Genomic DNA, 22,357 nt, shown 5'->3' with positions numbered 1-22,357 from the left:
ATATATGCGTTGTGTTTGAAAATAGAGTAATTTCTGTTACTTGAAGCTTTTTTGTGGACTGCCTTAAATATGATCAAAATCACGGGAATTGTGTTTATCGTCTTCATACACACACACACACACACACACACACACACACACACACACACATATATATATATATATATATATATATATATATAGTATGTGTGTTTAAACGTCTTGAGTGATAAATATGGTACAGTAGGTTGCAGAACTCACAAATTCACAACTCTTAAGTCGTAATCCATTATTTTATAAGTCTTATCACACAGACGTGACATGAACTTACAGGGATAAGGCCCTTGTTGTACATTTTAAATGACTGTATTTTTTGTTTTTGAAAAACGCGTTACGTTTTGCATATGGTCTTAATTGCTGTTATGATGAGCAACGTCCGGCCTGGATAGTGGATGTGTTGTTTGTGGATTTTTGCCATTTGAATAATCTTCAATTCATTCCTCAGAGCTAAGGCCTATCAAGAAATAGTAAGTACGGTAATATTGGTAATCCTTATCCGAGGGCTATCCCACCAGTATTATTGCTATTAAATGTATAAAAACACTCGTGTATTCCATGTATTTGTGCGATCCGTGTAATCGTCACAGTATTTGTAGCGCAGCAGACAAATTGACGTCTTTCAAAGGTAATCGAGTGTGCGGGCTGCAGCTCTTGCGTTTCCGTATCCTGAAACTAAGCTGTGATAGGATTGGACGCTCAGCATTAATCATTGCAAATGTGAGAAGTTCATCACCTTTTGTTGCTTACAAACATCGTCGAATTTCAGCGCTGCCACGGAAAGGTCACCCTGGTGGAGGAGGGAGGGGCCAGGTCGCGTTGGGGTCGGGTGGGGGAACCGGGTGAGAGGTTCTTGTTTATGATTGTTCCGTGTATCTGTCTGACCTTTCTTCGGGATCGTCAAATTCCACAACATAAACTCACTCTTTGTGTGTAGTTTTGACTTCATTGTATCACGTGTGTTATCGGTGTCATGAAAAGCCTGAGTGCATAAAGGGAGTTCTTTTCTTCAATTACGGTAGGGTATCAGAAATGTATTGACTCAGCTTCTTGTCCGGTCTTTTATTGATTGGTACAGAAAAGGAATTAATGTAACCCGGGCTTTTGAAGCGTTTAGAATTATGTTAGTTTCCGGGATGTAAATTCGCGGGGATCTCTCTCTCTCTCTCTCACTCTCTCATATATTTATATTTTTTGTCTGTATGTATGTGTCTTGAGTGTTGGTTTTATAGCTTGAGTTTTATGCTCAAGGTGTGACCCAAGAACATAAAGCGTTCTCCCTTTATGCCTGTAGTATTTATGCTCAGTCGTTCAGGTTAATGGCCAGTATGATACGACATGAATTGAGTTTTTACAGCGTGTGTGTTCGTCTAGAGCCTAATATAACCTCCTGTGAATTACCTTTCCTCGCTGGATAATGGGCCGGTTCATTTTTTGTCTTTAGTGCATTGTTATTGCGATACACATTATACTGGGGGTATTAAAAGTATGTTACTTTTATTACCATTTTAACCACCGGGGCTCAGAATATGCGTTGTGTGTATCGGGGAAGCCGTCGATTTTGCCCCTTTTTTCCAGGTGAGGGATTCCCACTTGCACCTGCCGTCTCCTACTCTCATTCTGATATTAAAACTGTACGCTCGGTGAACTTGAAGGGCTTGTCAGTCACCTTCCTCTGTCTGTTTCATCCAAATTACTCTAATTCATAAAGAATCTCTCTCTCTCTCTCTCTCTCTCTCTCTCTCTCTCTCTCTCTCTCTCTCTCTCTCTCTCTCTCTCTCTCTCTCTCTACTTGTAATGAAAATGAATGATGTTTCAATGGCTCTTATGATGTCATTTTGTACTAACGAATCAGGTGATCAAAGTAGCGTAATACTCGGAGAGACTCACTTTTGCAATTGAATGTTCCTGTTCTAAGTTATCTTTTATTTTTATATTCTGTATGATGATGAAAGCTTTCCGATGTTTGTTTGTTAAACGTGACTTAAAAAATTAAAAGAGAATAGATTTATAGCTTTTTCCTTTTATTCTATGAAATGTTTTTTAATATTGAAGGTATAGTCGTTGCCTTCTTGTTGGTCTAGAAAACAGATGTTGGTGTGAGTATTATTTTCATCAGTGAGTTCAAGGAAAATTTAAGTATTTTCTTTCAAACATGAGAACAAGGATGAACGTAGCAGTACATAGCAGCAATAGTTGTAATGGAACGCTAAGAACCTTGAATAGGATCAAGTTCATGATGAATAAAAATGTGTATAGATAAGTATCTGTTTTGCCCTGTTGTGAACATAAGGAACACCAGAACCAATTTTCATAAAATAAGAAAACCAGTGACGTAATCGATTGTGTTCATTAAGAACAAAATGCTCACGCATATCACGGTCCAGGATGCTTCATGAAAAAAGAAATATAAAACAAGATAAAAATAAAGGCCGTTGAGATGTTTGGATTTTTTTCTACCTTCCCCCCATCAATGACGAAAGTTGGATTGCTACTGCAGAGTCCTGATAAACAATCTTTTGTCACTGAAATATCGCATTCGCTGGAAGCATAACTTTGCCGCAATGATTTTTGTGTAAAGTAGCTTGTATTATATGTCTGTTTGTTAATATAGATAGTGCATCTGAAACAAAGGTGAATTCTTTCATAAATATTTATCTATTTAACCATAAATACGGTTGTAAAATTTAGCTTTGTTTACTTATTCCAACGCTCAACCATTTTACATTAACGTTCAACTTTTCAAATTGCTTTGGGTACAAAGGAAATACTTTATGACCAATTTCAATTGTATGTATGTGTTTTATTTAATAGTTAATACGGCTGAACTGAAAATAGCATGGGTCTGAGCATTTGGGAGGGATGAAGAATGAAGACTGCTTCACATACAGTATTGATTCGTAAACTCAACATTTTTCACATCTTCCGTTATCCCTTAGGAAGTTAGTGCCGTCAGTGCACCTCATGCGGTGCACCGTGGGCATTACTAAGGATCTTAGCAGCGTCCCTTCGTCCCCTAACTGCAACCCCTTGCATTCCCTTTTTTGTTCATAGTCTCTTTCCTCTTACTCTCCACCCACTTCTAAAAATTTTTTAATAATGCAACTGCGAGGTTTTCCTCCTGTTACATCTTTCAGACCTTTTTACTCTCAATTTCAGTTTCAGCACTGAAGTTTCAGCGCTGAATGACCTCACAGGTCCCAGCGCCTTGGTCTCTGGCCTAAATTCTATATTCTATTCTATCCACATCTTCATTTATTCTTTCCGTTATTTTCATTGGTTGTGGTTACAGTAGTCCATGATATACTTATTGCCATATTTGTTTGTTTATACTTATATTTTACTGTTTTATTTAAAGAATATCCCACATTATTGTTTTGTCTTGAAATCTTTTGGGCGAGGTTTTATACTAACGATACACATGACACACACACACACACACACACACACATATATATATATATATATATATATATATATATATATATATATATATATATAATGTGTGTGCTCTGTGCGTAGCCTATCATATCCTCTTTTTTTATTATGTGTTGTTAACCTGTAGGGAGCGCAGGTTATGTTATTAAGTCTGGTAGTTTACTCGTACGTGCCACGTTTAGTTCAATTTTTAGGCTCTCTATATATATTTATATACATATAGATATATACTATATATATAAATATCATATATATTATATAATATATAAAGATATTATATATATATAACTATAATATAATATGGTTTTGTGTTTGTGTGTGTGTGAGGAGAAGGGTGTTGTGTGGTGTGTTGAGTGTGTGATAGATAAATGACCTATGTTGATTGGCGTGGTTGGATTTCTGTGAAATTAAAATGAAGTTTGTTGCAAAGTGCGTTAGAGGATGCCAACTTTAGGAGGCATCTTCGTCCCCGAAGACCTCTGGAAGAGAGGTACTCGTCTCTGGCAGTTGGCCAACTCTGCGAATTTAGCAACTCGGAAGCTCCCACCCCCTTCTCCCCGGCCCCTGTTTACCCCCACACCTCTCTTTCAACGTATCCTGCACCCACTTGCACGCGGAAGAGCTGACCAAGCTTAATTCGGACCTAATTTTAGTTCCAACCTTCGATTTAGTTTCTCCAGTTAAATCTTATTTAATGTCGGATTTGCTATGATCGTTTGTCAATAGCACTTATGAATTTCAAGTAATAACTGATATGTTTGTCTACAGTTTTTTAAATTTCCAAAGATGTTAGAGGTTTTCGCTATTGGTCTATTTTGCTCAGAATTTCAAAACCACTCGGGTACGCAAGTTGTGGTTTTCCGTTAGCAGGCTGTTCCAGGGAGCTGACAAACTCGTGGTTTTCCGTTAGCAGGCTGTTCCAGGGAGCTGACAAACTTGTGGTTTTCCGTTAGCAGGCTGTTCCAGGGAGCTGACAAACTCGTGGTTTTCCGTTAGCAGGCTGTTCCAGAGATCTGACAAACTCTCCGCTCCACATTAAATGCTTTAACAAAAAGACTTTCGCATGCATAATGATGTCTTTCATAACAGTTAGGCACTTGCTCGTGTTATAGTGATAAGTTTGACGGATTCATGAAGTAAATGTTTTCATTTTTTGTGACCTTTTGTAGTAGTGTTCGCCATTACTGGTACGCTTGCGATTTTTACTGCTGTAGAAATAATTTTATTTAAACTTAAAAGCCCGAAGACTTAAGATTAAGTCAAATTCGGATGTGAGATATATATATAGATATATATATATATATAGATATATTATATGATTATATATAATATATATATATATATATATATATATATATATTATATATATAAATATATACTGTTTTTGTATACAGACGAGTATGTGTATTTTTGCACAATAAATCAGTATGCATATGCAATATATTTGTTTTTAGATATACTCGTGTAATCAATTTTTATGAGATTTGCTCTTTTTGTTCCAGTTGTATAGTTTTGTCTTGAATCCTTTGCATTTTCACTTTTCATATTTACATTTTGCTCCGTGCTGTTCATTACTATATGGCTTTTCTCTTTCGAAAGAGAATCTGTGCTTTTGTTCATGTGGCGTCTTGGCCTCTTTTCCCGCGTTTTCTTTGGAGTTCCCCTGAAGGGATATCAAGTGGGAAGAAGCAAAGGCGACAGCGCACGTTCAGGCCACATCAGAGGTGATGAAGGGAACGACACATCCCAAAGGAAAGCTTTGTGTTCGATGTAACTAATCCCTCTCCGAGTGTGTCAGAGGTGGCGTTCTTGCTGAAGACAAAGTCAACGTCTGTCTGTCTGTCTGTCTGCCCTTTAGGTTACTCGCTCAGACGGATAAAAGCAGATTTCCTTATGTCGAACTCTTTTGAATTACTGTGCAAAGCCGGTGCCGCCTTATGTTGTTTTATTTTCTCTATTCTAAGAGAACTTAAACAAGTAAGGTCATTTTGTCCTCGGCTACGTGAGTGATTCCTGGCTTTTATCTGCTGACCGGCTTTTACTCGGAACGCCGGGAAATGCAGATGAAGTTGGAAAGGTCTGAAGTTTAGGTGGACTAAGATTTGCGGTGCTTCAACTCTCTCTCTCTCTCTCTCTCTCTCTCTCTCTCTCTCTCTCTCTCTCTCTCTCTGTTTAAAGCAAATGTACAAGTAAATGGTAGTTTATTCGCTATTATCACAAGTGACCTTGCGTCTATTAGATCTTAAATCCAACATCTCTGTGCATGTAGACGAAAACAAAATTAATATATGTATATCAATTTGTTGGTCTTCAAAATAGTTACTTATACCTTACTTTTTTTTTCTTTTTTTTTGAAGACTTTTTCTTGCATTGTATGAAATCTAGATTTCACATTACCTTTGTAGATATCTTTACTGTAAATGTATGATATCTTCGCTGTAGATATCTACGCTGTAAACGTATGACAAATTTTTAGACCTGGTGAATTTTATAACTGCCACCTTGGATAAAGGATGAAATTTGCGAATTCTTTTTATGGTAAGTGTTCCTGCTCCTTTTCTTACCCTTCTCCAGTCCTGGAACTCAAATACTTCATCAATACTGAATAAAGAGATATGGGAAGCAGACGTTCCAAAGGGGAACTAATATCTTTGCTGCGTGGTCCAAATTTCATCTATTTTCATTGGAATTTAGTGCAACGTTTTGATCATATTTATTATTTCATAGCAGCTATTTTTATTTGCTTTTAAATATTTACTATTCAGTTTCACGTTTTCCTTCGCTGAGCTATAGTTTCACGTGTGGACGACCCCTTCTGTGGAATTTTGTTAATCTTTTACTTAACCATTTAGGTCTCTTAGATATTGTTAACAGGGAAACTCATATTATAGATTTTCCTTTTCTCCTCAGCTTTGAAACATAGCCACAATTAAATTTTGTATCCATAAGTGAATCATTCTTACTGTATCATTTTCAGCAATGTATGATCGTTGTAGTGTTTGGTTTTCTAGGCCTTTTCAATGTTAGGAACTTCAAAGATGCCAGTGAGGTAGACTAATGAATATTCTGAATAATAAGGAAATAGCTGCCTACAAGTCTTCTGCGTGATTCTGCACCAGGCTCAAGGATTATTAGGGAGCGCTGTTGTGTCAACCTCTGAAGGTCACGAATGTTGTTGCTTTCGCTCGCGATTTCTGAACCTATTAGGGTGCCTCTTTAGTTGCATTGCAAGCATCGGCTCCAGGAAAGAAGAACTGAAAACTCGGATAATGCTGCAGCCTTGTTGAGGACCACAAAAGAAAGTTTTATTTGAAATTCTGCGGCTGCTTCTCGCCAGAAAGAAAGAAAAAGCGAAAATCCCGTTATGCGCTCAACACCTCCCAAAAATATTCCACTTTGCGGTATCGGTGATGGATTACGAAAAGGATTATGCTAATTTTATTCTGCACGTTTGTAGGCCACACATGATAACACCAGGTCTAACGTGAAACTGATTTACATATATATATATTTGCGTGTGTGTGCACAAACGCATATATATGAATATAAATAAATGTAATTATATGTGTGTGTGTGTGCGTGCGCAAACGCATATATACGAATATAAATAAATGTAATATATATATATATATATATATATATATAGTATGTATGTATGTATGTGTATGTGTGTGTTTTGTGTATGTGTGTTGTCTGTGTGTGCAGGCATGTTTATAGTTTTTGATATGATCAGACCTTCACCCTTTTACCAACCCTTGCGCTAAGGGTGATATATTATCATGAGCAGCCGCAGTTCGGCTTAAAGGATGTAAATCTGAATTAATATCTGAATACGTTTCCCTAACCCCTGTTTTTGATGCTTGTCAGAGCGCCTGCGTCTCTACCTCTTTTCCTTTTGGTTTCAGCGTCGATGATCATCGTCTTTGCGACGCCAGGTTACAATAAAAAAAAAAAGATTAGCCGGCATCCTGAGGTGTTATATACATTATACTTAAGTATTTGTTCAAATATATTTTCCATGACTTTTTCGTATGTTTTTAGATAAACGGGTTTTCAGTCATTTTCAAAATTTGACTTATACATACATGTAAATCCTACAACACGTCGACCTTATACAGGTGTGGCTCTGCCTGTTCTGCTTTAAAGCTATTTGGCAAATAACCTGCACTTTAAGACCGTCACGTTTCCAAGGATTTCGCTCATTTTTCATGTGCTTTCCAAGAGAGAGAGAGAGAGAGAGAGAGAGAGAGAGAGAGAGAGAGAGAGAGAGAGAGAGAGAGAGAATTTGCTTTGATCACCTCATCAAGGTGAAGAGAAATGGATCCATTTCCTTGATATGGATGGATGAATAAGTCAGAGCGCCCCTGGGGGTGGGGGCCGTTGAATGGAGTTGACTCCACATCACCTTCGCCAGCTCTTGCGCTCTAGGAACCTCTCGTGTGGATCCGGTTCATATTCTGATTCATGTAGTCTATCATCAAAAGCCTTTACGGGCTGCTCATGGAGCAAGAGCCCGTGCTGGCTCTTGAACAACTTAAGTTATACCTCACTTTTGCTTCGGGTGTGATGTTAGTAATTATACCCTGTTTTTTCCATCTGTCCATCCGCCTGTGGTGTTTTTGTATGGTAACACTGCGTCCCGGGCTTTAGATAGTTATTCAGCTTACATTCAACGATTATAATATCCTATTTCGAATATTAACGGTGTAATTCGCATACATTAAATTATTAAAACACTTTTCAGTTGCAAATGTACACCCAGATATCCTTTTATTTACCTAAAACTTACACATAGCGTAACTATCTAAAGCCCGGGACGCAGTGTTACCATACAAAAACACCACAGGCGGATGGACAGATGAAAAAAAACAGAGTATAGTTTATGTCTGTTTTCTTTAATTCATGCATATCACCTTTCTTAACATCTTTTTGTTAGTTTTTTTTTCCGAATCGTGGTGCAGAACGGTTGTCCTTTTGTCCGTCTGATTGTTCATCGTCATTGTCCTTACTTAACTGTTGTGGAAGTTGTTGGATTTCCTATTGCATTCAGAATGTAGCTTGCTCTGACGCAGTCGAAGATAAGTCATGAGTTGGTCCCGTAGTGAATATCGTTTTTTGGGCAAATCGGAGATTTGTGTCACTTGTAGGTTAATGTTTCAGCAACGTTGGGGTTTTGAGACTTTCATGTTGTGCGCACCGATGTTGAGTGATTTCGGGTATGCTCAGCACATAGTTTGTCCTTGACGCTCCGCATTCAAGAAGGGAAAGTGGCAGTTGTCGGCGATACGGCGGTGAGGGAGAGACTGTAAATTCGTGGGTTTTTCATGTGCCGGACGTTGCTTATCATTCTATAACAATATTGATATGAATTGAACACTTCAGCTGTGCTTTTAACTCGTAGCTTCTCGTTTGCGTCCCCCTTTCTCCTCTCACTTCCCCTTTATTGTATTGTGTTATTTACAGCGTTTCTCTTTAGTCTAGTTCCCGAAAAATTTAATGGTTCTTGTGTGCCAGTGAATAGAGAGAGAGAGAGAGAGAGAGAGAGAGAGAGGTGGGGGGGGGGGGGGGGCATTTTAATACTCATTGTTACACTTACTCTCTTTAGCAAAATCTATATTTTGGAGTTCAGTTCTCTTGAAACTGGTTTGGTCATATCACTGAATTTTCTTGAGCTGTGAATCTTTTTACCTCCGGTTCTTATCCAAAAACACACTGAATTTCTTTTACTCTTCCATGACCGTAGCTTTGGTTTCGTAGATGCTGGCTTTATTGACGATATCGATTGTAAGGATATTATATTCGTATTCTCTTATTCTTGTTCTCGTAGTCGATAAACAGTTTAGCTAACCTGACAGGGTTCTGTGTAAAACCAATACTCTATTTCTTTTTCTTTCTGTTTCCATTTGCAGTAAGCCCGTTGCTGAATAACCACTGGTTCCATGCAACGTAAAAACACCATACAAACAAACAAACAAACAAACATTTGCAGTAAGGGGTATTCTTTCGTCCAGCCTTTTGCTCCGACCCTTTGTCAAGCAGAATGCAGATGTCCAATAAACCAGATATTTCTTATTTTTCGACAGAAACAGTAATTGGGAGTTCTAGAATAAACCTAAACAGAAAATAACAATAAAACAAATAAGGTAAAGTAATAGCAGATAGGATAAATACGAAAATAGAATAAATAGGACAGGAAATAGAGTATGCAATGAGTCACACTGAAGCCTGTTCAACAAAAGAAGCATTTGCACCAAGTTTTGAACTCTCAAGTTCCAGCGACTCAACCACGAGATTAGGAAGACCATTCCGCAATTTGGTCACAACTTTCCTTTGCGCCACTCACTCACTCACACACTCACTGTGTCTGCTGGAGAGGCTGGAATTCGGCTTTGAAAGCACAGTGTGCCTTTTTCACTTCTCATTAATCAATGATGTTAGGTGATTCTGTCTTTTACTGAACCACGCAAGAAAATAGCGAATTTGTGCCTCGGGTTATGTACTCTTCATAAACGGACTCTCCCAGATAGTAACTCTGATAATATCTTAACGATAGTAGCACATCATAGAATATAATTATTACTATCATTCATATTTTTTGTTATATACGAATAAGAAGAATGAAACCTTCGAGATGCACTCTACCAAGGTACCGTCGTCATCTGATACATAGGTTCAGTTTCTGCGCATGAATTCTGGCTTCACCCAAAAGCTCTTGAGTGGAGGAGTGCTCACGTTCCTTCACTTGTGCAGATCTCTTCAGGAGGGTTTTAACGCCTCTGTTCACTTCAGCAGGGAATTTTGTAATTGGTGGTCATGTGACTGTTGTGAGTTGTAGCTTGGATTGAGAGAGAGAGAGAGAGAGAGAGAGAGAGACGAGAGAGAGAGAGAGAGAGAGAGAGAGAGAGAGAGAGATAACTAAGCTGACTGTCATTATTCTGTAGCCATTCTGGATTGAAGTTGTCATAGTTTCCCTGAGTAATTTTATTAATTAAACCCCTCTTTAATTTTCCTTGTGCTCAACGAAAGCTTTTTATATTTTCTCAAACGCGTACGTATGACCGAGAGGTGGTCATATTATTTAATGAACCAAGTAAACACCACTAATTTTACAATATCTTAACTACTTTTAATATAATACTCAGAATTTGAGGGTTCATTATAAGTAATGTTTTCATTTGGTGGATAACCTGCTGATGAAGATCTATAGAATTGTGAACCGCCCCCCCCCCCCCCCCCTCACTCGAGTATCATCCCGTCGAATTTCAGTCATTGAAAGCCGTTCTTCCCTTTTTCCCTCAGGTTCTGGAATGCGGTAATCTCTCTTGCATTCCCTCTATTCAAGGGGCTTGTCTCCCGTCGTCACCCAAGAGACAGGTTTATTGACAACGTATGTACTTTTTTGCGGCTGACCCAGACTCCCTCGGTGTTCAGCCCCTTCCGTTTCCCATTCCTCACAGGTAAACTGCTTCATATTTTACTCGTCAATATTAACGCCTCTGGAGTCTTGGGACGACAACTGAAAATGCTATTTCAATGTGACCCTCGTAGCCGTATCCATTTTTGGCGTCCTACTTTGTATCCCTTTCATACGTGACTTAGGCTTGAAATTTATGGAAAGCATTTTGCTTTATTTGGCTGAAGACTTGTATGTATGTACGGTATGCACGATGGATTACGGAAATATCAGTACTTGTAACGATTACTATTAGTTTTTTTTTTTCTCGAGCAGTGATAGTTGTAGCAGGGGTACAGAAATGATGTCACCCTGCGCCCAGGGGTCAGTGTACTTGCAATTGTAACCGGAGATCATTTCTAATCCATCAGAGTCACTTGACTGTTCCTCGTCGTTACCATAGTAATCTTATGATTTTATATGCGAGTAATGTATGCCCTGTAGAAGGTGTTGAGTCGTGCGTCATTTCCGTTATTGCATTCATATTAAAAGAATCAAATTTTGAACATTCGAAAGTTTTTGTGTTAGTTATATACAGCATTTTCATGGTTTAGCGAATTTCATTTTGTCTTCGATATTTAATACTTTAATTGTGACATCAGTCGTGTCCGCTGGAGCGGCTAGAATTCGGCTACTGGAAATACGAGTTTGTTTTTCACGTCTGCTATCTTTTATTGCTATTTTTATGATTGCATTTCTTCCATGTCTGTAATGCACTGGATGTTCGTTCCTGCTAGGTGATATTGACCAAATTTTATAAAACAATTTCAATACAAACATGACCTCTCTCTCTCTCTCTCTCTCTCTCTCTCTCTCTCTCTCTCTCTCTCTCTCTCTCTCTCTCTCTCATAACGAAAATGGTATTGCGTTCAGCCCACTACTAAGAGCAGCTTTCGATCTCGTAGTGGGGGACATAGAGGGAAGGAATTAGGTGCGTTTTTGGAAAGACCAGCAAGCATTTGATTAACGTTGTTAGTCGTTAGTCGAATGTTGTGAGTCGTAGCTAGTGGAGAGAGAGAGAGAGAGAGAGAGAGAGAGAGAGAGAGAGAGAGAGCAGCAGACAAGTGTGATTAGTATTTTGCCCCGAAGAATAGCATCATAATTTTGCCAGCAGGAGGACCTCCTCATCCTTTCCCCACGCGGGCGAAACCATTTAAAGATAGTTTTTCTATTTTTATTCGATTTTTATTCGTTTGTGTTTCTCATTCCTATATAAACTCACGCGTCCGTGTAAGTTAACAATAAGAAATATCCGAAAGTGAGGAATCAAATTGGAACGTTTGAAATTTAATATATTTTTTAGCCAGCGTCTCTTTTTTTATTTTTGTAATATTTATCAGCGTGTTTAGTTTAGATATTCCATTGACCGGCAAAACGACAGACAGACAGACAAGATGGGGTCAGTCCCTTTTTTTCCATTGTATTCGTTTTAATGATTAAGTTATATTTATCTTAGTTTAAGCAGACCACTGAGCTGATTAACAATTCTCCTAGGGCTGGCCTGAAGGATTAGATATTTTATGTGGCCAGGAACCAATTGGTTACTTAGCAACGGGAACTAACTACAGCTTATTGTGGATCCGAAACACATCGAGAAATGAATTTCAATCACCAGAAATAAATTCCTCTGGTTTCGCGTAGGCAGAGCGGGGAATCGAACCCGGACCCTGAGATCGGTATTCGAGCACGTAACCTACCCGTCCAACGAGGAACTGTTTTAATGATTGAATGAGTGTGTGAGTATCCGACAAAGTTCATTATATATTAACTAGTCTATAGAATAGCCATGGCGGTAGATGTGGCTGAGAGATTGCTGACCCTGCGACGTCCGTCAGGCATTACCACTTCCTTCCCGGAAGCCTTCGCCTTCACAGAGACAGCACCTGAAGTTGTTGTCTTTACGAAAGGTAACGGTTGAGACTCTTTCCACGATAGCCCACTACGGAACTCGCTTCCCTCTTCGGTGCTTCATGATATTTCTGATGAGGCAGCTCTGTCGTTACCTGACACTGCAGTTCATTAACTCTTCTTGTAGTCACGGAGGTTGATTTTGGGCAGCTTTGTCATTCCAAGTACTTTCGTATTCTCACAGTATAAAGTGTGCGGTTACAGTCCCTGTGGTTTATTTTTTAAATGATGCTGGATTTTTGTGGATATATCAGTCCGACTTTTCATTTTCATTTAGAGAAAGAGACAAAGAGGGCGATAGCGGGGATTATTATTAGTTTGACATGTGATGCATGTGTTACGTATCCATCATTTCCCTTCTGTTTCGCATGAAGTGCTTTGGACGAGAACTGTTCTCTTATGAGTTTTCTGCATCGGTAGTTAATTCTGTGGCTTGTCAGAATTAATTGCCTGGAGTCGTAGTAATTCTGTCGCCTGGAGTGGCGGTGTGAAGCTCCCTGACAAATTAAACTTTTATTCTGGAGTTATGATGACTTCAAGGCAAATCCCCGGCACTCCTCTTTTCTCTCCCTCTTCTTTCCATCGCATGGAATGCTTTTTATCGTTTTATTTGATATGCATATCACATGCAAGGTGCTGTTTCTCTTGATGCACACTATTGAATTTCCCATTTTCTCTTGGGTCGTTCTTATAGAAAGGGACTCGTTAGCGATTGTGTTTAGGCAAGATTTTTGTGACTTGTAATATCAAAGTTATAAAACTTTCTTTGTGGAATGTTTTTTTTTTATTCCTTTTGCTTTACAGAAAATACTTTTCGAATTATCTTTACTCTGATTCAGATTGAGAGTAGTTTTTTTATCCTGTATGTATGCGCATACACATATATATACATATATAACTCTTATAGCAGTTTATCCTTTTTTTCCTGTTTGTCTTGGGACGGTTGAGATGCCAAGAGGAGACGATTCCGTAGGTTAGGGGTCAAGAGCGCAAATGACGAGGTTCTGCAATCTCGACTTCGTTTGTGATAAATAACGTAGGTTGGGGCAGAGAGCGAGACACAGGGTTCTGATTGTGGTGAATTTGAAGGGTAAGGGTCGTTAATGCAATGGCCGTACTGGAACGTTTGGAACGAAGCCATCTTCGATCTTTTAATATTCACTACTTTATAGTGTTCAATTCTGTTCTGGATGCTACTTCTTAGTTTTATCGCTTCTTATGTGAGGTGTTATGGAAGATCATGCAAATTGTAACTATTTTATCAGTTTTGTAGCACCTCTCAAGTCTTTCCATTTTGTAATATTTTCTTGTATTGAGATCAATTGGTGTGCAGTACCCTACAAAAGGTCTAATCAACTACACCCACAGTGAACTCATGGTGTTGATAATGTCTTTTTTATCATTTTCTCACCTTACATGTTGACTGCTTACAGCGGTTTGCTATGATTTGGTCTGTATATGGAGATCATCCTAGGTTGGCAGAAATGATGACTTCTTCTAGGACGCTGATGTGGGCCTTTGTCATGGTGAAATTTCCGTGCAAAAATTTCTTGGTTTCTCTGTGGCCAGCGGTAAGCTGCTTTGTCTGACTCATTTGGCAGATGCTAAAGTTTTCTTGTGACACTGATATGTCTAAACGTAAGAACTACCAGCTAATTATACACACAAAGATATAATTATAAATAGATATATAGATAGATATCATATATATATATATATATATATAAAATATAATATATAGAATATATATTATAATAGAGATATATAGATAGATTTACGTATATAGGGCCTTGAGAGAAGCTAGATACGTAAACGGAAGTAATTTAGGGATTTCAAGAGGGAATTGCTTGAACTTACCGTAAACTGATTATTATTGATTTCTTTCTTTAGAGGAAGGTCGCCAGAAAACTCAGCTCGTTACTTTAAAACTATTTATTTACAAAAAGGCCCGTGCTGGCCTGGAGAAAAGTTAAATGATATTGGCCCCCACGTTGGGGCTTATAGTCTCATTCAATTCAAGCTGATTTTCATTCACTTGGGTTAATGCACACTTGCGGGCAGAGACGGCACGTGACTCATGGAATCTTTATGCAATATTCTGTGTATCCTTGTAGAAGAATGCGGTCCGACCTCTGTTCAGGTCTGGGGTCCGGGTCCACCAGTGCGTCGTGGGTAGGCCTAATTTTGGGAGGCTGGCAATTTGACCTCTGTCCGAGATCACGTCTCGCAGCCGACTGAGAGCGATACTGGGTGGTTTCGATCACGCCTTTTTCATTTGATACTGTCTACATATATTAATATATCTATCTACTCTATCTATCTATCTATCTGTCTATCTCTCTATCTATATATATATTATATATATAATATACTATATATAAAGCTTTGGAAATTGCCATCAGAATCACTAATCGTGTAATAAGACGAACAGAACTAGAAACAGTTCTCTATGGGGCACCTGATAGAATTTGAGCAGGTTTGGATAGTGCCCTATTCGCGAATATGATTAATTTTGGAAATAAATAGAACAGAATCGACACTCGATAGGGCTTGGGTTAGTTAGGATGGCACTCCATTAGCTAACACTTGATATAGTGAGTTTAAGAGGAAATTGTGTAGCCAGGCTCCTGTGTCCATCTGTCTCCATTTCTCTGAGCTTATGACCGAGTATGAAGTGATCATCAACCTTACTGAAAGCCATGGGAAAGTCAAGATAAATAGTGTCGACTTCATTGCCAGATTCTAATCAGCTGTACCTTTGCTCTCAAAGAAGTAAATAAGGTATGAGCTGGTCTTTTAATTTGGGGAATAGTTTTCACGGATAGACTTCAGTGCTCCACGTGTCAGCGTGTTTGAATATTTCAACGTCATTATTTGCTAAGTTTTTTTTTTTCGTGTGACTGGTCTGGTCCAGCTACTGAGTTAACTCTTAGAAGGTATTTTTTATCGATCTTTCAGAGAAATTGATACTTTGTAGTGTCGGGAGGTCTTAGTTTCTCAAGTAAAAAACTTCAACGTGATCGAATGTGGGCACTCATAGCATATTTAGCATATTTCTTCTGGGGATGTATTTGGTGAGCTGTTTCATATGCTGGGACTAGCGCTGCTTAAATATTTTTCTTTATTATTATTACATAATTATGAGAGATGGTATTTCTTGTATGCATTCTAACGACTGATGTTCCTCTGCTTGCTTTTCAGTTGTTGGAGATTATTGAAAAGTCCTCGTTCGATCTCCAGTATTTCAAAGGTTATTAAAAGATCACGAGTGTCAGTCTTCGATTTTTCTATTTCTTTTTGTTGAACTAATGCTCACAAATCACTTGAGATTTGCGTAGGTCGTTCTGCCTGGGGTGTTTTATATCTAGGACAGAATTTGTTTAATGCTTCGTAAAATCATTACGTAGTTATTTAAGGGGTTTCTGTGTTCTTTTCTCTTATTAAATTAAGTTCACCCGAAACCATCAATACCTGGTATTGCTTGGTTAAGACACATTTTGTCTCGTGGAGGTTGGAAGTCGATGAGGCTGAGGGCTGACGCTGAGAGTGAACCTAGTTGAACCTTGAATAGGGGTCAGATACTGATGAACTAACTGTCTAGGACGATGATTTTGAAAGGTCGCTTCAGTGACAGAAAACTGAAGAGCTTGTCTGGGTTATAACTTCGAGGGGTTGATATATGTTAGTAAGGTGGATTTATTCATATTGATTAACTTGTTATCATATGTTATTATTTATCGTTAACATTTCATTTTCAGTTTCTTAGATAGAAGATGGCCCGTCCCTTTTGACGATCAGCGTGACGTGACAATTTTTTAAAATCCTCGGTAAAATAATTCGGCTTCCTTTGCTGTGTTACGTAAATGACTCTCAGCGACTTTAAAAAATGTAAATACTATCCCAGTCAGTCTTCTTTATAGCATGAGGTGTGCTATTCTTCCCTTGCTTGATAGTAATCAGCTGAACAGCCGCTCGGAGATGCCGTGTGAAGTATGAAATACTTTTAATAATACAGAAACGATAATATCACCAAAACACCACCCACTACGTCATCTCCAATTAAGGACGGAGAGAGAGAGAGAGAGAGAGAGAGATTAATCTGTCGTTTAATCGCACAGGTCACTGAATATAAAGGGAATCTAAATACCATACAGTGTGAAAGGCTCTTTAAGTTCCTCGCTGGACGAGTGGTTTACGTGCTCGGCTGCCAATCCGGTGGTCCGAAGTTCGAATCCCCGCTCGGCCAACGCGGAATCAGAGGAATTTATTTCTGGTGATAGAAATTCATTTCTCGATATAGTGTGGTTCGGATCCCACAATAAGCTGTAGGTCCCGTTGCTAGTGACCAATTGGTTCCTAGCCACGTAAGAAAATATCTAATCCTTCGGGCCAGCCCTAGGAGAGCTGTTAATGAGCTCAGTGGTCTGGTAAAACTAAGATATACTTAACTTTTTTTGAAAGGCTCTTTGCGCCGATGACACAGAAAAAAAGGTTGTACCCAGAAAAATATAAAACACGTAGTACCTTGAAATAAGACTTTAGCAGCTTTAATAAATATTGTCAATGATGTTATTATGCCCTAATATTTTATGTACCTAGATTTGAACACCTTATTGCATGCCATATCGCTGCAGGCACCGTGATTGCGGCTGTCCTCTCAGTTAAAGCAAGTTATGATGTGGTTTCGTATTTCAGAATTTAACCACTATTTTCTTCATAATGCCACAGTGTAGGAATACATTGTACAGTGCATAGTTAACGAACTGCTTTTCTATTAGGCTACGGATTTTTTTCGTTCAGTATTAGAATATACATAATTGTTCAGCTTCCCCCCTTGTACTTCCTTAGTTCTTTGGAACTGTCAGTGTAAGGATAATCTGGGCTGCCGTAAAGAATGACGTCGTCTCCTTGTATTTGCTCGAGATTTTTGTGTTTTAGAAGATATTTTACACCTGCGTGTATGTGATTCGGTCCTTTGTGTTAGTACTCATTCTCAGTCATGAAAATAAAGAAATTGACCTTCTCTCTCTCTCTCTCTCTCTCTCTCTCTCTCTCTCTCTCTCTCTCTCTCTCTCTTTATCGTTACGAAATTGTCTTTTTCCAAGCCCAGATCTGTGGGTCGTTTTCTGTGAGTGCTGGGAAAACAAATGTCAAACTAATATGATATAGAAAAGACAAGCCCAGCCTATCATTTGATAAAACTGGAAGCTTATGTGCAATATCTACTGTTTTCAACACTGTTGTTAGTTACAGTTTTGTATTTTCATGAATAAACTTTCTTATTTGGTTCTCTGTTTTCCAAGTTGTTTTGCCACGTTTGGTTTGATGTGATTTAATTGTTGTGTTTTTATTTGTAATATTAATGTTTTCGTTATAGTAAGTTGACACTTTTAAAATTAAAAATACCCACAAATCATACTACAACCAGAGACAAAAATAATTCCAAAAGAACGGAGGCCTACGCAACATAGGCCCTTCACTAGCCTTCTGAATAGATAAGCAGTCGATGCAGGTAGTTCTTCGCCTGAGATAAGCATCCACAAAGCTGTTGAGTTGACCATAAAACCTACCATTTCCATACAATGGGACAGTATATACCATTTTTGCTATCCGTATGAATCATGTCAGACCCCGGGATGAGCAGGATAGATTATTATGTGACCATTTATTTCAGTTTTATATCCACGTCACTGATTGGCGGTTGTGGGTACAAGAGGAAGTGTGTTATGGATGTCTTGTCATGGGTGAGCGTCAATAGGATCTTGGGTGCATCTCGCAATGATGACATAGAGAGTATAATCAGAGAATTGGTATAAGCTGGGTACAGGTAAGGTAGATGATGACCTCGTTGAGTTTCGATCTCGTGTGCAGATTTGAATGAATACTGAACTTGTTATCGAAAGTTAAGATATCGGCTTTAACTCCGTATACAAATATGTCAGGCGTGGTTGGAATCTTCGAATTGCTACGCATCGTCAGATATCTGCGCTTTCCTAAGACGGCCTCAACAGGGTAAATTAGATATACCAGTGACAGCACAAATGATTGAACAAAGGAGGAAATGTAGCTACCTTCATTAGCAAAAACAAATGCTATTTTCCCCTTGTATGTAAGCAAACACCTGCACAGGGTGTGACTAACTTGAGCTGCCTTCTGTATTATGATAAATGTAACATACATTTTTTAAATAAACAGGACAAATTAAGACGATCCTAGGCTGATGCTCAGTGTCTTACAATCTTCTTTTTCCATATATTTTCCATATAATTTGTATGTACCTTTTTACTGCCACCCTACTATACAGTGTATGTATATATATATATATATATATCTATATATATAAGCAATATATATATATATATACATATATAATAAAATATATAGATATTAAATTATTAATATATATACATATATATATAATAATATATATATAGATATAATATATATATATATATATATATATATATATATATATATATATGCTTGTGCAACGAGATGTTATATTCCACATGTATCTACAGAATCCGTTTTATGAGTTGTTTATGGATAAGTTGAGAATGAGGCTGAGCAATGCGATGTAAATTACTGAAATTATCAAGCACAATAAAATGAATAAACAAGTAAGTAAAAAAAATAGGAAAAAGGAGAAATGAAGTTGTTGCCTTTGGTACCTCCATCGGATTTCCACGCCAGATTTCGTAAAGAGGAAGTAGGCGCGTGAGAACTTCGGCAAATGTTATGTATTATTGGAGAAGCTACGAAAGGATTCAACTTCCAAAACTTCATTGGTAATTTTTAGCTTTAATAAAAAATAATTATCCTACTCTTATTTATTTTCTTCACGATAAGAACGACAACGTTCATGGTAATGAATGAGTTATTACCTTTTATCCTTATTGTGATCATTTTCGTATTTCCTTCGGTTGCTAGATTTTTTTTATGGCATCTGTTCATTAATATTTCAGTGGCGAAAGCAGTGAATGCACTGGATTTATAATAAGTGAGAGATTTGCAACATATGCATTTTTTCCAGATTTTGTCACCACCTATAATACCCAAATATCTGTGAGAACAAGAGTAGCTTAGGTAGTACTACCGACTTGAAGTATTAACATCCGTGAGGTTCAAGATTACAGTATTTAGATCAAAGCTTTGTATTTTTATACCTTCTTATATTTTATATTCCTTTATTTGACATGCTCATTAGAGCTGTAGGACCTCTGTATCATCAGAATTTATAGACTTTATTTATGTGAACGTTATAAAGGGGTTTTGGGTTCAGAGAATTGGATCCCATTTAGAACAGCAATGTTTAGGCTGAAATTTATTTATTTAATCGTGACAACAGGTTGCTATTTCCGGGGAACTTTTCTTCATAGCGTATACATATACAGATATATAGATCACCATAAAAATGATTAGCAAACAAAATTCGGCATCTTGAAATTATGTTGAATGAGGAATTAATTGAAAGTAATATTAACTCATATTTATTTCCCTGTTGGTATTATCTAGTCCTTCATTATGTAATTTTTTGTACTTGGCCTCTATTTCACTGTTCAGTCTGTCGTACTTCAGTCAATAAAAGAGGGGTCTATATGCCAATTTCATTTCTGGGGTGACCATATGCCAATTTCATGTCCTTGGTAGGGCTTTTACATTCTCAGTTTGATGTTGCTTTTGTGGGTAAATTTTCAAATAAACGGATTCGTCCTGTTTTACATTATTGCTTTCCTTTTATAACGTCTTACCAATTTGTTTCTTTTATTTTCAGAGCAAAGCTTTGGCTGTCGTGTTACTGGAGCAGGTATGTCGACAACTCAACCTACTTGAGTCTGATTACTTTGGCCTGGAATACACAGATGGGAATACGAGATACTGGCTCGACTTGGAAAAACCTATGAATAGACAGGTCAGTTAACATTATGATCAGTATTTATTCTCTTTACTTTTAAGACATATCTTATTTCTCTAATTGCATTACTCCTCTCCAGGTAGTGAATCGAATACTTAATGTCCATCCGCACTAAATTATGTAGCTCCAGTTGAGTTTGGGATGTGTTGAAAGAATGCTTTTGCTAAGGTCACTGAGGAACGCAGTTTGTGGTGTGGTACGAGACTCTGCGTTTATCATATACCTCATAAAGAGGGCAGATGAGTTCATACCAAAATGGGGGGCAAATACCGGATTGTTTTTATTGTCAGTTCTGAATAGGTTTGTTTGCATCATAATTTCATTAAAACGTGCTTGTTTAAGTAGGCTTCTGAGTTTGTAATCAGTGACAGGAAGTTTATCCTTTTTTTTCCTTTATGTAAACAGCGTCATTGTTTTCAGTGCTAATTTTCATCCCTGTGATCAAAAAAAAAATGGTTCGTACAGTGATTTAATTAAGAATACCCGATTTCTTTCTTCTCCTTGGTCCATTTTTAAGTCTCGGCATCTAGAAAAATAAACTGGTATGGCCTGACAGCATGCTTTTTTTTCCCCTTTCTTTTTGCATACTTTTCTACATAGAAAATCTAGGGGGGACATGGGGAGCCTGAAAAACGTTGTGTATGGAGTTAACATCACTATTAATTAAGTTTTAGAGAACAACCTAGTCAGGTTGGGTAAAAAAAAAAAAAAAAAAAAGAAAAGAAGTGCAGCTTGTCGGAAAAACCTGCAAAAGAGAACAGATTGCTGTCTATGGTAGTCTCATGAAAATTCGAGGGGTTATGTCATATACTGTAATGGAAGTATCCTCTATTTTTGCCAGAGTATGAGAGCTTCATGTGTAAGTGTAAGCTTCATTATCTCATATATATATATATATATATATATATATATATATATATATATTCCTATTGTATGCACTGTGGTTTAAGCTACATTTGCAGCCATTTTTACTTATTCGATTTACCTAGTAATTGTTTAGAATTTAAATTAACACCAGATGAAGTAGAATTCTTTTTAGTAATAAATTGTTGATGATAATATTTTTTTCATTTCAAATGCTAGCTGGACAGGTGACCAAGTGTTCTAATTTACTTCATTCTCAAAGGAAAATAAAAAGAATTTGAGGGGAAAGAGATGTGGCAAATTGATAAGCAAGGAAAGACTTGCCTCTTTAAGAAAGAAAGATGAAGAGAGGTGATAAATAAAAGAAGTGAGAGGAGAATGTCAAAAGCTTCCCAGTAGTGGAAAGAAAACTGTCTCTAAACCATCCACTGCATGGATTGCAGAGTTCCACGGTGTGTTTGTATATAGAGGATGGATGAACTCGTTGTAAACCTACCCAAAAAGGTGCAGGTTCTAATCCTGGTTTGGGCTGGAGCTCTTATCATATATAGTTCCATTCCTGTGCAAGTTTTATATATATATGTAGTATTTGTGTTTGCATGTGTTTGTACATGTGTGAAGCTTTAAAGACCCGAAAAACACTATGTACAATCGACAAGGAAGGTGAAGGTACAGATTTCTTAAATCTTTGGACACATATTACTCAATAATGCCACACCTGGCAACTCTATAAAGGGGGCGGA

The 22,357-nt window shown here is 37.7% G+C and overlaps 1 protein-coding gene across 1 annotated transcript in view; it reads left to right on the top strand.

Annotated features, from left to right (window-relative positions):
- Positions 1-22,357, top strand: part of LOC135200191 (FERM, ARHGEF and pleckstrin domain-containing protein 1-like) — a 739,864-nt gene that overhangs the window by 417,363 nt on the left and 300,144 nt on the right. The window contains 1 exon segment of the mRNA XM_064228579.1: positions 20,610-20,747. Within this exon segment, the coding sequence (XP_064084649.1) occupies positions 20,610-20,747 (138 nt within the window).

The sequence above is a fragment of the Macrobrachium nipponense genome, chromosome 26 (assembly GCF_015104395.2).
Source record: "Macrobrachium nipponense isolate FS-2020 chromosome 26, ASM1510439v2, whole genome shotgun sequence".
Classification (NCBI taxonomy): Eukaryota; Metazoa; Arthropoda; class Malacostraca; order Decapoda; family Palaemonidae; genus Macrobrachium; species Macrobrachium nipponense.
This window is presented reverse-complemented; position numbering and strand designations above follow the sequence as displayed.